This window comes from Sminthopsis crassicaudata, chromosome 2 (genome assembly GCF_048593235.1).
Source record: "Sminthopsis crassicaudata isolate SCR6 chromosome 2, ASM4859323v1, whole genome shotgun sequence".
In the NCBI taxonomy this organism is placed as follows: domain Eukaryota; kingdom Metazoa; phylum Chordata; class Mammalia; order Dasyuromorphia; family Dasyuridae; genus Sminthopsis; species Sminthopsis crassicaudata.
This window is the reverse complement of record NC_133618.1, coordinates 163,821,784-163,838,458: the sequence shown is the minus strand read 5'-3', so window position 1 is coordinate 163,838,458 and position 16,675 is coordinate 163,821,784. Positions and strand designations below refer to the sequence as shown.

The 16,675-nt window shown below is 35.6% G+C and overlaps 1 protein-coding gene and 1 pseudogene across 4 annotated transcripts in view; one reads left to right on the top strand and one right to left on the bottom strand.

Annotated features, from left to right (window-relative positions):
• The window catches only part of MACROD2 (mono-ADP ribosylhydrolase 2), a 2,172,380-nt gene that overhangs the window by 1,969,233 nt on the left and 186,472 nt on the right, over window positions 1–16,675 (top strand). For 3 of the 4 annotated variants that reach the window (XM_074287831.1, XM_074287829.1, XM_074287832.1), the window contains exon 10: window positions 16,554–16,637. The exons of the other annotated variant lie outside the window; for it this stretch is intronic. In XM_074287831.1, the coding sequence (XP_074143932.1) occupies window positions 16,554–16,637 (84 nt within the window). The remainder of the gene's footprint in view (window positions 1–16,553; window positions 16,638–16,675) is intronic. 4 annotated transcript variants of the gene reach the window in all.
• Window positions 5,621–6,059, bottom strand: LOC141555165 (large ribosomal subunit protein uL23-like; annotated as a pseudogene).

Here is a 16,675-nt window from a genome sequence, read left to right as displayed (position 1 = left end):
AGAAAAATAGAAAATCCATAATTACCTTAAATTGACTTTAATTATTCCATTTTTGTTGTTTTTTGTTTTTGTTTTTACAATAGCAGGATAGCCTAGCCACAAGTCAGCAGCATGAAAAAGCTCAGCAGCACACAGAATATAGGATGCTATGTACTATTTTTAAAACTTTGGGCAAACTACTTCATCTGTTTACTCACTTGCAAAATGGAGGGGTCAGATGCAATGATCTTTCTCTCCAAGATACTTTATAGTTCTAAATCCTGTGAATCTTCTACCCTAGTGGCAGGTCATATGGTAGTTATCCTATTTCTCTTTTGCTTACAAGAGAACTTAGGAATGTCCTTCTGCAAAACTAAATGTCAGGGGAAACCTGATATTACTTGCAAGAGAGGTTTTTGAGATATTAGAAAACATCTCTTTCCAAGCATCAGGAAGTTTCTAGGCCTTAGTTTGATGTCTGATGTTGATGCAATGAAGTGAAAAATGGCTGTTTCTCCTGTTGCTGTGGAAAAATTTTTCTACCTATATGCTTGTCTTACTTGTTTAAAAGCATACTCTTTCTTTCTTCCTTTTTTCTTTCCTTCTTTTCTTCTTTCTATAGATTGATTATTCAATAGTAAATAAAGGTATTAAACTATATAATTTCCATGCAAGTCTAAAGTATGTATGATCCTATTTTTTAAGGAAGTATAGAATATTTCAAGTTAAAAAAAATTTATCAGGCCACAGGTTTCCTGATTAAGACAATGGTTATTCAACTACTCTTCCCCTAAAGGCAGGGAATGGATTATTATAGAGTTCAAAATCCCCAGAGAATGTCCCATAGCATTCATTCCATCTGCCCTGTTTTTTCCAAGAGAGCTCAGCAGTGCCCTCCAGCCCTCCTAATCAACTTACTCACCTCTAGGTCCCAGTCTTCAGTAACTTACAAATTTCTTTTAGTAGAATTCCATTATTGTGGGGGAGTTAATTGGGTTTAGAACATGGATCCTTAAACAAGGTAAGAATATTAAGCATCTTTATTTTTTTTTTTTTGCATAGCACCAAAAGAAAATAAAGTTCTTTGTAAAAATCCTACCTAGAGTGTTTGGGGTATATAAAAATGACATTTATTACTTTGGCTGACATCAAAGAGATTCCTTCTGGTGAAAAGGAAGCATTTGCCTTTGTGTGATCTATCTCTATTCCCATAAGGGGATTTTCTTGAATATATATTTTTGAATACACAAAACAATCCAATCTGATGGATTGCTCTCTATTTTGAAATAGTATTTATACCATTTTGGATAAGCACTTTCCACACCCCTTTCATTTTTGTCCTCTAACTGAGAAATATGAGGCTTTAAGAACCATTTAAAAGAGTAGCAGACACACACCTATGGTTCATCAATCCCACTTCCAGATATGAGAGTCTTCTAGCTGCTGACAATTTTGAGTGACACAAGCTGAGGCTCTCAGTCAGCTGTCATTTCCTTGTAAATTATCATACTGGTTTGTGATTTTCTAACCTGAGATCTTTAATAAAACTTGTGCTGAAAACTTAAGTTGCATTTACATGATTTATGATAGATGTAAGAATGTGATATCAATTGATGCTGAGTCAGGATGGAATTAATTAATTAGCTATGTTGAAAGTAAAATTGCTGAGTATTGTTTAGGATCATCATCTGCTTTTCAAATTTTCTTAGCCAATGTCATACTGTTAGAAATACATTTAATAGTTTGCAAGTTTCAAGCAGCATTGAATTTATGCCTTGGGAGAACTTTTTTTCTCAAAAAGCATTGAGGCTGATCATGAAATCCACTGGAATTCTTAAAATTAATAAAAATAGGAGAGAACTTCCCTCTCCTTTCTTAAAGTACAGGGGAGAGGATAATATTCCTTCCCTCTGTGACTCCAGATGGTGCATTGTTATGGAATCTTTATAGAGAGCAAAAGGAGAATTATCTGAATATTTTATCAAATTTATATAAGAATCTGTGAAGAATTTGCTTTGCTCCTTTTAAATAGTTATTCATTTAACAAATTATTCTTGAGGAAATTCCTCTATTCTTATTCATATAAATCAATGAAAGAAGCAAAAACATTCATCATTATCAAGACTTTAAATTTCTAACAATTTTGGTGTTGAATATAATACAAATCAAAAAATAATACAATAAAATTTTCCTTTTAAAATGTAATTTGTAAAGATAATTCTTTTCATTTGTAAATTCAAAGTATTTTCAAATTCAAATTATTAATTATATTTTTATGAGCACACTATATCTGAACAAGTGAATTTTAATTAATAATTAAAGTTATGAAATGTTCCACACTGTTTTCTCTTTTTTTAAGAAAAAAATATTTACTATTTATTCAATGATTAATCTATCTTTGGGGACATACATGAGATCATGGAATCCTAAGATTATAGGATTAGCGATCCAGAAGCAGAAAAGACCTGAAATTCTGGTGAGTTCCATCTGCTCATTTTATATATGTAGAAACTGAGCTTTAGGGAGAATAAAAGCATTCTCTGCCCTCAGACAGTTGCCATTTAATGACAGAGAGAAACCAATATGTGAGATGTTTAAGAATTCCTCCAATAAACCAAGCAGGCTGGAGGATGTATACTGATTGAATTCGGGTGTTCTGAGTAACCTAAGACTAAATCAGGGAGACATCAGGATGAGGCAGTCCAGGTTAGAAATGGAACAAATCAGAGTTTTCATGCCTGCCAAGCATGGCCACAGCACGTCCATTCTGGGAGGTGTAAGGAAGCCCAGTCTAAAGTAAAAGAAAAAATAACAAATAATAACAAAAATCATGGATAAATTAGAAGGAACAGAAGCCATGCTGCTTTTGAGAAAGGTTATAGATTAAGCATGTGCAAATTAGAGTGACAACAATAATTAATTTTATATATTGCTTTTGAAAAGCACTTTATATACTTTTTTTTTCAAATTCCACTCTCCCAACAGTTCCATGGATTAGGGATTATTATTATTTCCCCTTTGCTGAGGTGGAAACAGAAGCTCAGAGAGGTAAGAGAAGTCAATAAGGGTATAAAGGTTTGAATCTAGCACTTCCCAATGGAAAGGCCAGCACTAACCATGGTATTACACTGTGTGTCCATAAAAGAATAAGGGATAATGATAATAAGGAAAAGCTGTGGATTTTTTTGTTTATTCATTTAATTGGCTGGTTGGTTTTTGGTCCTATTTTCTCTGATAATTAGATAGAATTAAAAAGGCTAAAATGGAGTTGATATCCAAGATAAGAAATAAGACAGTAAAAAAGTACTTAGCTTCCCTAGATGAGTTCATATCATTAGATCCAGGTAAAGTATAGGCCCCCTTATAATAAAAACTGGCAAATGTCATTACTGAGCCAATGAGCCAATGACTGGCACATGTTTTTGCTGATCCTGGAAATTTCTTGGCAAACAGAAGACATGCAACAGGATAAGAAAAGAACAAATGTCCCAATTTTCCCAAATTGGACTATAACAGAGGCTGAAAAATACAGGCCAATTTGATTCTATGGGAAATTCTACAGCGTATTATTAGAGAGATGGGGAGTGGATATCTGGAATATGAATTGGTAACACAAAGAGCCAGCATGTTTTCACAAAAAAAAAAAAAAAAGAGAGAGAGAGAGACTAACCACATTTCAATTTCTGAGAGGGTTATTTTTAAGGTCCTTTGGGGAAATGTTACCTTATAGTTCATCTAGATTTTAAGTGAGAGTCCATATAAGCTTCTTATGATGCCATTTCTTATGGAAATAATGGAGAGATCCATGCTACATGGTAATATAAATATGAACTATGGTATATTTAAGTGAATTAGATGGCAGGGACAAAAAAGTAGTCATTAGCAGTTGAAAGTCAGCTAGCACAGCAGAGTCTGGGGGAATGACCCAAATATCTGGGATTGGGTCAGTGCTATTTAACATTTACGTCAATGATTTAAGTAAAAGTATAGATAACATGCTACTCAGTTATTGTAGTTGTGTTCAACTCTTCATCATTCCATTTCGGGGGTTTTCTTGGAAAAATACTGGATTTGGTTAGCCAGTTCCTTTTCCAATTCATTTTACTTTATTTTTATTTTGCTTTATTCACGATGCCACCTAGCTGCCCTATAACAGTTAACATTCTTGTCAGAGTTATAGATGACACAAAAATGGTAACTAAAATTTTGGAGGACTAGGAATCCAACATGATGGCATAGGGTCTGAAGATAATGCTCTGCTGGGACTGGTGGAATGAATTATGCATGTTCATCTTAGAGAGAAGACTTTAGGAACTTCAAGTATTTGAAGGAATATCTTTTAGAATAGGGATTAGATTTCTGCTTGTTCCCATAAGGACCAATTAAGAATAATGGGCAGAAGTAGCAAATAAACATAATTGGGCTTGTCATAAGGAACAGATAACTTAACAATTTAAACTCTCCAGAAAGGGCAGCCCTGGGTGATAGTCATTTTGCCTCCACAAGAAATCTTCTTTCAGAGGCTAGATGATAACTTCTCAGGCATGTTGTAGAAAGAATTCTTAAATCAACTGTGCATTCATTGAGATGGTGTCCAAGATTGTTTCTATCTCAAAGATGATGGGGAGGAGTTAGTTACCCTGAGTATATATATGAGAGAGAGAGAGAGAGAGTGTGTGTGTGTGTGTGTGTGTGTGTGTGTGTGTGTGTGTGTGTGTATACCCCAGAAACCCACATTGCCCCTGAAAGTGAGTTCAGGAAAAGGCACAGGAGATGGGAGGCCGGGGCTTCTGGACAATGTGGGGGCCCAAAGGCAGAAAAAGCCGGGTCCTAAATTCCTCCCGGCCCCCAGCCTCACCCACACACATTCTTCAGTGCCCAGACAACAGAAATGGTTTCCCTGGATCAGAGCAGGCCCGGGGCCCGGAGCTGGACTCCCATGATGCAATGCCATTTCCTACTTTACAGGTGAGACACCTGAGATCCCAAGAGGGCAGGGGACAAGGTCATCCCCCAACAGGCTAGGGCAGGGCAGGGCCAGGGCCAGATCTCAGCAATGCAAATATACATATAGGGGGTATGTGTATTTTTGTATATACATGTGAGTTAAATTCCAAGAGCCTAATGTTAATAGTTTTAATTATTATATCTTAAACATTAGCCATAGAATATCACTTAGCAGTACAAATTGGTGTCCTTTTGACTAAGTGCCATAGAAGCATGCATTTCTGTGCAAAGAGAGTTCTCTTAATATAATATAGTTCTTTAAGATAGGAAGTAATTTAAAGGGAATTGTTATTAATATTTATAATCAATAAGGTTGCAGTCTCTCTTTGAAATTGCAAGGTATTAATTGATTAATCATGTATATAATATATAATTATATATACATGTATATATATGTATATATATATATATATATTTTTTTTCCAGTCCCAGTAGGTTTTCTGAAGAGAGTGAGAGATTTGACATCAGGAAAATCTGGTACATGTGACTGTTAAGCTTTCCACAATTAGAATTAGGGGATTTAACCATTAACAATGATTCTGAAATACATTATTTTGGGATATCATCTGTTTGGTTTTTTTTTTCTACTGAAAAACTTCTTTATTGTAGGAAAAGTGGGAGAGCTGGACACAGTTTAGATGATTCTGATTTTGTTGACAACATCTAAAGCATTGTAGTATGGAGCAAGGCAAAAGGCCTTCTTCTCTCCACCAGGCCAGAGCAGTGTGTTGACCTTGGCCATGTCGATGAGGTACAATTCCTTTACTGCCTGCTTGATCTGATGCTTGTTGGCTTGAAGTCCACCAGTCTTAATCTTCTTCATAGCAGACTCAGTGGTCAAGAGAAACTGAATGAGGGCAGAGCTTGTTTCTCCAATGGGTACTTTTCTGAGAGTATTCGGGCTGTCTTCGAAGTCTTAGTGTCTTGGGTTACCAGAAGGTGAGGGAAGTTTAGATCTCCTTCTTTCTGTGGCTATGGACTATCTTCAACACCGCCTTTTTGGCCTTCAAGACCTTTGACTTGGTTTTTGTCTTTGGGGGAACAACAGTTTCCTTCTTCGCCTTCTGAGCCATCTTGAGGGAAAGGCTATTTTACTGTGGCCACGAGCTATGATTTAATGTATTGATATATTTCAGTGTAGGAATCTACTTCCGTCCTCCCTTCCCAACAGATGCAGAGCATCCATTTGTTCCCAGACTTAGTCTTGGGGAATGTAACCTGAAACATTAGATATCTAATCCATGGATTTTCTTTCTTTCTTTCTTTCTTTTTTTTTTTTTTTTTTTTTTTTTTGTATTTTTCACTAATATTTGGGTCTTTACACTCATAAGGATTGCTTTGTCATATACTGTCAACATTAAGTTGCTTGTGATAGAGACAAATCTCACACTTGGAAGCATTTTTATTTCTATCTGATTCATGCAACAAACAGATTTCCCTCCACCATATAATGTCCTCAGTATGAAGCTTTGAGGGTTCAGGTTATTTTTCAATTATTGATTTTTCGTCTAAATGCTGCAGCTTCTATTGGCAGGCCAGTTGAAAGACTTGACTGGTGACAAGGAGAATCAGGGTTAATTTAAGCTAATCCTACAGTGGATAGAGCTTTGAGCTTACAGTCAGGTGTAATTGGGTTCAAGTCTTGCCTGGGCAACACTAGTGTCACACTCAATTTCTTCAACTATATAATAATATATAATAATAACTCCTGCCTCACATGGTTGTTGTAAGGATCAAACAAATGTTAAATCTTTTTCAAAACTTAAAATGGTAACTATTATTTTAATTGAATACAAATAAAACTAATGTGTAGAAACAGGTCATACTATATTAAGATATCAATAATGTATTCAATGTGCCTAGATTGCCTCTTTGATAATGATATGCTCATTAACCTTCCTGGGGAGAGGGGAATTGGGAGGAATTTAGCATAAAGACCCATGAGAACATCTAAGTGAATGAAGTCATATCCTATAAGAGGCTTCCCTCATCCTCTTCATTATTAGGGCTATCTTTCCTCTTCAAATTATCCTTTACATACTATTGATATATTTAGCTTCAAGTGGTTACCACTGGCCATCTGCCCAAACCTGTTCAACAAAAAGACCAGTCATTGGTTATATTTACTCTGGTTATTATCATGGGGAGACAACTTTGATTAAGAAGTGACAGAGAATAATCATGGGAAAAGAAAAGATTTAAGATGAAGGAAAATCCATTGCCTAAGGAACAAGATTTCCAGAAGGAACCATGAATGGATTGGGTAGAATTAAGTTCAAATATTGGAGTAGAAGTATTGAGGAAAATGGAAATGAGAAATCAGGGGGTGCCTAAATCAGGGGTAAGCATAAAAATGCTTACAAGGGTGAGATTTGAATCCATCATAAGCAATTTGGTGTGAAACTATGTGACAAAGCAATCCCACATATTAGGGAAAAAATCCATGGATTAGCTATCTAATCTTTCAATGCTTCAGACCAAACCCTACAGACTTAGTTTGTAGACAAATTGATGGTCTGGCTCCATAGGGGAAGAGAGGAAGGAAGCAAATTTCTACACTGGAAGCTCCTCATACAGATTAAATCATAGTTCCTAGCCACAACAAAAAGATGACATCCGAAAATAATGTACCTCAGGACCATTGTTAATGGCTAAATCCTCTTAATTCTGTTTTGGAAAGCTCAACAGTCACATGTGCCAGTTTTTTCCTAACTTCTAAACTGTTATTCTCTCCATGATGTACCCTTAGGAAACCTTCTGGAACTGAATAGAGCTTGGCTGATGATCTATACATCAGAATTACTGGGAAGGTTTGTCTATGTATAAGAATATTCATCATTGAAAAGAGGGCACCACTGGGCTCAGCAGGAGGCCAGAAGTCAGAGGGAAGGTAGTTCTTTTCCGTACCAGAGGCTCTTCCCATCCCACTCGGGACCTGGGGCTGGCAGCAAGAGACAGGAATTGCCTTATGCTGGCCTAGAGGGAAGTGTGTGCTTCCGTGCAGATGGAGGATCCCTGGCCCTTGCAGCCTTCCCTTAGGGGACATGCTGTGCCTAGTAGGAAGGGGAAGACACAAGTCTTCCTCTGAGGTCTTTTCACCTGAGAAACCTGGTTACCTCATAAGGTGGCACTGGAAAGCAGTAGATTCCCTGTCATGAAGAAATCCTTTGAAGAAGATGCAGGATACTTGGCCGAGTGCCTAATAGCCTTTCCTCAGTGGACATACTGTATCCAGGAGGAGATGGAAGGCCTAGGGCACTAGTGCATGCAATTTTTGTTCAAATTCAACCTCAGACAGTTTCTAGCTGTGTAACTCTGGGCAAGACACTTAACCTCAATCATAAATGGGGATAATAACTACTTTACAAAGTTGTTTTGAGGATCAAATGAGGTAATATTTGTAAAACATGCTTAACACACACACACACACACACACACACACACATATATATATATATATATATATATATATATATATATATATATATATATACTAGCTGCTATAAAAATGCTTATTCCCTTTTCTTCTCTTCTTTTCCCTTTCTACTATGTTTCCAATGAGTCATATTGACATAGCTTAATAGAGTTGATCACATAATCATGGTTTTAATGCATGTAATCCTTTATACATTATGAGGCAAAAGAATCATATATATATATATATATATATATATATATATATATATATATATATATATATATATATATATATATATATATATATATATATATATATATATATATATATATATATGTATGTAAAACTACTGAATGGTGGATTGATTGTGACGCCATCAGACATATATCCCTTATCTTGTCTAAAGGCCATCCCCAATTACAGATGTTCTAGGAAGATAGTTCAAAAGCAGTGATTTAGATCTCCCTTTTGACTGTTTTCTTCCAGTTTTTCATTCATGAACCTCCTTGCCATTGCCCAATCCATAGAAAACTCAGAATAAAGAGTAGTAATTCTAGATCCAGCCACTTTTCCTGTCACCACTCTGCTGATACTTAAAAATCTTTAATCCTTCCCCTCCACTTCTTATCAGTACAGCCAGCTCAGTATTGATTTTTTGGACCCTGTTCTTTCCTTTTTATCTGATCATTCAGAATGAGGAGGTGGAATGGGCTTAAGGGAATTTCCACAAATGGAAAGGTGGCTGCCATTAAAACTCTCTCTTTCCCATATCCTGGCTTCCTTCCAGCAATTTCTCCCCTGTTTAACACTTTTTTCTTTCCTGGCTCCTTTCACCACAAAATTCTTTTCTGTATATAACCCCAAGTTCAGGTACATTTTTTTTTCCTGGGAAGAAGGCAGGTCTGTAGGACCAAGAGAATTATACATATTGTATTCTTCCAATAGAATGTAGGTTCACTGTGAATGAAATCTTTTGTTGTTTTTCCTTGTGTCCCTAAATCCCAGTACAATGACTTATATGTTGTAGTCTTTTAATAAATGCTTTTAGATTGGATTGGATTGGACTGAATTGGACTGATTTGGATTGTGTAGAAAAAGAGGAAAAACAGAGAGCCAGAAATGATTTATGGTATTTCTTTGGCCATGTGCTGCTAAACTAGGCCATAGTCATAGCCAGGAGAAAAATTGTTGCTGGCAGCTGGTTTTGACAACTCAGTGATATCTATAATATCACTGAATACTATTGTTTTAATTGATATTTATAATAGGCAAGAGAACAAATAAACAGGCCTTTCAACATGACTGCACTTTAATACAGGAAGAAATTTCTCCTTGATCTGCCTCTTAAAATCATCATATAGCACATTACATAAGTGGAAAAAGTAGATAACATTAAGGAATTCAAAAGGAAATGATTATTCTATTATAGTCTCACCAAGAAATCCATCCTATACTATCTATCCATCCTTAGCTTTACTATGTTAAACCTCTAACCTTTCAAAAGACAATGAAGGGAAAGGATGCTTTTGTAAAATTGCTCACATGTTATTTTGCTATTTTGGGCCAATAAAGATTGGGTCATTCTGCTGCAGCTGCAATAGTCAGAAAAAAAGGATTGCTTCCTTCCTCCTCTTGGCTGTGGGTACCTTGGCTTCACATCCTGAATCACATTTTTTTTTAAAACTCCCTAGGGTTCAGTGAAGAAGGAAGATGAGGACTGTTTTTGTTTTGTTTTTGAAAAAGATGAAGTCAATAGTATATATATAATATGTATATATATTATATATACACATGTATACATGTTATGTATATATATGTATATATATATATATGCGCTACTGAAAATCTGAGACTATTTGTTTTTTTATTTTTGTAATTTTCGGTACCTAGTGCTTGAATGAATATATTCAAATATTTGAATGAATAGCTAATATTTATATAGAGCTTTAAAATATCTCATTTTTGTCCTTATTAACAACCCTGGAAGCTACGTAACATTTCCCCCATTTTACATAGGAAGAAATTGAGGCAGACATCAGTTATGTGATTTGCCCAGAATCATGAAACTAATAATTTTCTGAGACTATATTGGAACTCAGTGCTATCTATCTACCTATCGTGCCATGAAGTTGCCACAGATTTATCAATAATTGCAGATAGTAAACTGGCTTAATCAGTTCTGATGTCATTCTGCTCTGGATTATTAGTCCGGCCATGATATCCTTAAGTTCATTTCATCTAGTGTTCCAACCATTCCTTCTAGAGTTGGGTGAAAACCAACTCGGCAGCCAAGTTTTCAGATAAGTGAGAAGCAACCCTAAGCAAACTGCACCCCCATGAATGCATATTATGAAGGAAATGTCACCTCACCTTCCAGAATTCTTCTCTATTATTTGAATTCTGCCCCCCAACCTCAGTAATTTCACTTAGCCAAATTTCCAAATAAGTAGTTTGAGACAAAACCTGCACTCAGGCAACTATCCTTTATTAAGTGTCTGCTATGTGGATGAAAGCCCTAGGAATAAAAGGGAAAAATTTAAATTTTCTCTCAAGGACTTCATACTCTAAGGGACAGACAACTTGTCAACAATTGTTTTTGCTTATACACAGGATGTATACAGGATTGATTAGGATAGCCTCAAAAGGAAGATATAAAGATTAAGAAGGACTTGGAAAGGATTCCTACAGAAGGTAGAACAACAGCTGAGATTTAAAGAAGGTCAGAGAGATGAGGAGGCAGAGATGTGAAAGAAGAGAATTACAGGCTGGGGGGACAGCCAGTAAAAATGTCTACAATTGGTAAATAAAGTGTTATGTTTGAGAAACAGCAAGAAGATTAGTATCAAAAGATTGCAGAATCTGTTGATGGTAGTAAGGTATGAGAAGACTAGAAATGGAACAGTTTATGAAGGACTCTAAATGCAAAATAGATTATTTCATATATAAATCTGGGGGCAATAAGGAGTCAAAACATTGACTAGGGGATTATATGATTTATGATACCTTCCCTTTAGGAAGGTGTTTGATATGTGAGTTGAGATAAGATCAACCAGTAAGTTATTAGAATAGTCATGAAGTAATAATGATCTATGCCAGACTGCTCAATTCCAACTTTATAAATTATAAGCTCTTACTTTTTCCAAGAGCATTCCCAATGGGATTATGTGGGTGATTTTTTTTTGTCTTTTTGTATTTGCTTCTAGAACCTCTATGCTCTGATACATGGTCATTTGTTTGTAAAAGTTCCACATACAGGTGAGAAAATGCATATTTTTAGTAGAATCATTTAGTAAATTCCCTAAATCTTTTAGTTTTACTTTCTCAAGCAAATATTTCCCCCTTGCTTATCTTTCTATTTGACTTATCTAAAATTAAGAAGGGAAATTTAAGTTTTCTGCCAGTATAATGTTTTGGCAGAACGACAGGAAAAAGATAAGATTTGGAGGGGGAAATGATAAATTAAGTTTAAGTTTTAGATATCCTAAGCTTGTGACGTTTATTACATTTCTAGATGGAGAAAATACTTGAAATTACAAGAAGGGAGCTTGGAATAAAAATCAGGATTCAATAAATAGGTTCATTTGTTCAGATATAGTAATTCTTACATAACTGGGCACTCATTTTTTAAACATTTATTAAATGTCTACTGTGTGGTGAGCACTCCATTAGATCCCAATTCAGAAATAATTCTCTTAAAAGTGACAGGCAAGGTCATAGGGATATATGAAATAAAACATATTCAGTAGATAATTCATTTTAACCTTCCAGTAACCAAAAATAAGACTTTTTCTATGAGTAATATTGAAATTAAAATTAGAGAAGCTAATTTCTCTTCCACAATCAGAAAGGAACTTACTTATTCCTTCCTTCAACTCAGTACATATAACAGTACAGTTACTTCTTTTGTTTTAGAGGCACTATGGCATAAAGTGTGCTGGTGTTAAATTCAAGATTCAAGATTTAGATTCAAATCCTGCCTTCAACATTTAAGTTGCTGTATCATCAGGGCTAGTTTTCTATCTTCTCAATGTAAAATGAACATAATAATAATACCTATTTCACAGGATTACATTGTAATTATGAGGCTTAAATGAGATAATATATCTCAAGTAAATGTTTTACATTATCATTCATTGATATTGAAGTTTCTTTCCAAAGAATTGTGTGTGTGATAGTATAATGATGCTCCTTACTAAAGGTGAAATCAAGGTATAGAGATATTAATTTTGGAGGGGTTCAGAATAATATACTTAATATCAATAATTCAAAGACCAATTAATAGTCCATCATAATTATTTGTCTGCCACCACTTTTTCAAATTGGCTGGACAGAAATGTGATGACAGAACCTTTATTTTTTTAAATCAACATCTCTCACAGATACTGCTTGAATGTCCCCTGGTATATGAGCATTTTAAAATCCTAAAAGAGGCATTTGATTATATAGTCAACTCTATTTTTGGAGAAATCCTGATTCTCAGTTTCAGTCTTCTGTTCAGCACTGGAGGGATCCCCACCATTGTGAAATACTCCTCTCTCTGCTAGGTACAGATGAGGCATTTTCAGAATGCAACGGTCAGGCAATGGTCAGAATCATCTCCCAATCTGATTGTAAATGCAGTTTTCTCCCATTTCATGAGGCCCTTTGAGGCAGTCATCAGTGCTTAGTGAGCTGCTACAAGCAACTCATTTCTCCTCTTGCTGAACCTGTTCCAAAGGGTCAAAATCCATCTCCCCTGTGACGGCAGTTTAGGGGAGAGGGGAGGCTAATGTAGCCTCTGGCAGAGTTTTCACCTTGAAGAACAAGTAAGAGCCTTAGATGTTACTTGTAACCACAGAAAACTAAGCCACTTGCCTAAAAGGCTTGAAAGTCAATAATGTCAAACTTTTCATCAAATTTATTAAACTCTCTCTTTCTCTCTCTCTCTCTCTCTCTCTCTCTCTCTCTCTCTCTCTCTCTCTCTCTATATATATATATATATATATATATATATATATATATATATATATATATATATATATATATATATATATATATATATATATTTTTTTTTTTTTTTTTTTTTCCCTTTCAAATAGATGAGAGGAATAACTTGAGTAGCCATAGTTTCAAAGAGTCAGTGACTTTAGCATACTGAAAGGACTCATGCCCATGTGATTGGAGCAGCTGTGAAAGAGTGAGAATTCTATTTCAGCCCCATATTAACTCTAACGGAAGGAAAAGTAGTCTGTAGAGCAGGATGCAGAGGGAGTAAGATGGAATAATTGGGTGAAACTGAGAAAGGTAATTTAGGTTGAAGAAGCGGGAAGAAGTAAAAAGTTTCTCAGTGAGGTGTCAAATCATGACATGGTATCCCAGGAGCAATGCCCATGGCTACCTAGAGTAGATAAAATCATGGAAGCTATGATGTAGTGGGTGAATTCTTCCTGCTCTAGAAAAAGAGCAAATACTCCCAACGTTGTCTTTGGCTTCCTTAATTTTAATGACACTATGGAGTGTGAAAAAAATGTCTTTCTTTCTTTGGATTAAGTCTGCTCACCTAAAAACAATGCATATCCTGAAATTCCTAGATTCAAAAAAATGTTGAATCAATCATTGCAGCATCCCTATAGACTGACATTGTAGAGGAGATGATTATTAATAGGTTGTGTTAATAGACTTCTGCCCCTCCCCATTGGATGATGTTCCCTTTCTGTTTCATGAGTATGTCTGTTTGCCTGGTAGAAAGAGGAGTAGCACAGAATGTAGAAATAAGGATGGATTGGAGTCAGGAGAAGCTTGGATCAGAACCTACCTATCATGCTTATTAGCTATGTGACACTGAATAAGTCACATAATCTTTGAACTTCAATTTTATCATCTGCAAAAGGGGATATGAAAGATACCGGCCTTACAGTATTTAGGTTTTTTTTTAAAGTCTTGGTAATTTATGTAAAGTGATTTCCCATATACCAAGAGCAAAATATAAACTCTATTTAGCTTTTAAAGCCCCACACAACCCTAGTCTATGCTTCCAGACCCATTGGACTTTGGATATTATTCCTCCTCCCACACTCTGTAATACAGGAAAACTGACCTCTCTGTCCTTCCTACTCTAAATTCTCTAAATTCCCAGTCTTTTCATGGGTCATCCTAAGAGACTGGAATGCATTTCCTCTTCATCTCCATCTTACAGATATCTTCCTTCAAGATACAGTTAAAAATCACCTTCTATACAAAAACATTCCTGATCCCAACTGCTAATACCCTCCCTTTCAAATTACCTTGTAGTTAACAATTTTGTATTTATTCCTATCATATGTATATGCTTACATATTTATTTGTTGTGCATCCCATTAGAATTCGAACTCCTTATCTGAGAATTGTTTAATTCTTTGTATTTGTATCCCCAGTGCCTGGCCCATATAAAAGTTCTTAATAAATGCTGATTAATTAACTTTCAGGCTTCAAAGTGGTAAATAATTGTTAGCTGGTATTATAAGAAAAAACAAAAAACCATGTTTTGTTCATCACCAGCACACTGCTTCTCTTTGACTAAGAAGGAACATGTGGAATATGCAGTGGGAATTACATGTTTGGGGCTTCTATTTGTTATTTAATTTAGGAAAGGTGACAATGACTTTAGGCCTTCTGCATCATCTAAAGTGGCTTAAAGATTCACACGAAGAGGGTTGCATATACTTGGTTTACCAAAGAAATTACTGTGGCTCTATGATTTCATAATTCTTGAAAGATAGAAAAAAGATCTAGTTCATAAGATTATAGTTTGAGAGTTGGAACTTATTTTAGGGACCATATAATCTATACCCGTCATCTTACAATTGAGGAAACTGAGACCCAGAAATGTGAAATGATTTGTCCAGGATCATACAGGTAGCAGATAACAGGGCTGTGGTTTGAATTCAAGTCATCTAACCTACAAATCCAGCATCCTTTCCATCACACATGGAAGCTGCCCTCTCCCAGTGACCTACTGAAAACTCAAAATATTTCATCAGCCAGTTTTGCATATACTAAAATAAAGGCCTGTGTTTCTCCTAGATAACCTAAAATTTTCAGTTCCTTTGTATCTGCCAATAACAACCGAGATTCTATCTGAAACCACTTCCTATTTAGGAAATGATCATTTCCAACTTGTCTATATTCTCTAAAATAACAAATAGATATTGTTAACATAAGTTAATTAAGAATCTGTGGTTTAAATAATATGTCTATTCCCCTACATAAACTATAATAAACAGCTTGCAAACTCTATCCTTTAAGAGACAGTAACTTTATATGGCTGATGCTATAGAGATGCATTTCTCTAATTAGTTAGGGTCGTAGAAATTCAAGAGGCACCTCAATCATATAGAAGTCTTTTTAGCTTAGTGAGATGGGCCAGAGCTTGTACTTTGCTGGCATAATGTTTGGGAAGCCAGAATCATCTCTAACCCACCCTGAGATTTTGGACTAATCCTTAATGAAGGACCTCTTGCTTTGTTGTTAATAAATTCTGGTTTGCAATATAGTGAGTCTTGGTTTGAAATATGTTTGAAGAGGCATTTTCAACAACAGTAGTCATGAATTCAATGTAGTAGCTTCCATATTTAAATTACAAGGGTAAAAAAAAGTGAGGATGATTTGTACATTGTTTTTAATTAGAAAATTAAGAAGGACAATGTGTCCTGGAAGTCTGCTAAAGGGGAGTAAAATGGCTTAAAGACCTTTTAAAAAGAGGGATGGCATTCCAGATCATCTGGGTCTCCTTTAAGCCTTGGCTGAAATGCACATGTACATTGACAACTTGTAACAGATGTATGATCATGAAGTCTTGAGCCAACCAATGCCTCTTTGAAGAGGAAAATGATTTTTACAAGGGACATTATGAGAGATACTAAAAAATGGGGAAAATAATAACCCTTCATGTGTGATTTCACATATGTGGGAAATATTCATTCTGGCTAAAAGGCGAGTGCACTCAAGCCTGCCATTTCTGTATTGGTGTTCGTCAGGGAAAGCAGATCTACTCAGCCAAAGTTCAGTGCAGCCCATTACAATGGATGGTGCTATCATAGGTTGCTGAGAAGGAAACTGCTGTAGGCTTGAACATGTCACACTCTTCAAGTAAATATGTCAATAAGATTTTATTAAATCTTTGTGCTTTCAGAGGGATTAGAAGCAAAGGGCCTCTCTCCTCCTCCCAAGAAGAGCAAAGCAAAGAAGTCAGGAAGTGTGAAAGAGTCTAATGAGGGTAGGTGGCATTTGTTTTTTCCTTAAACCCCCCAGCCA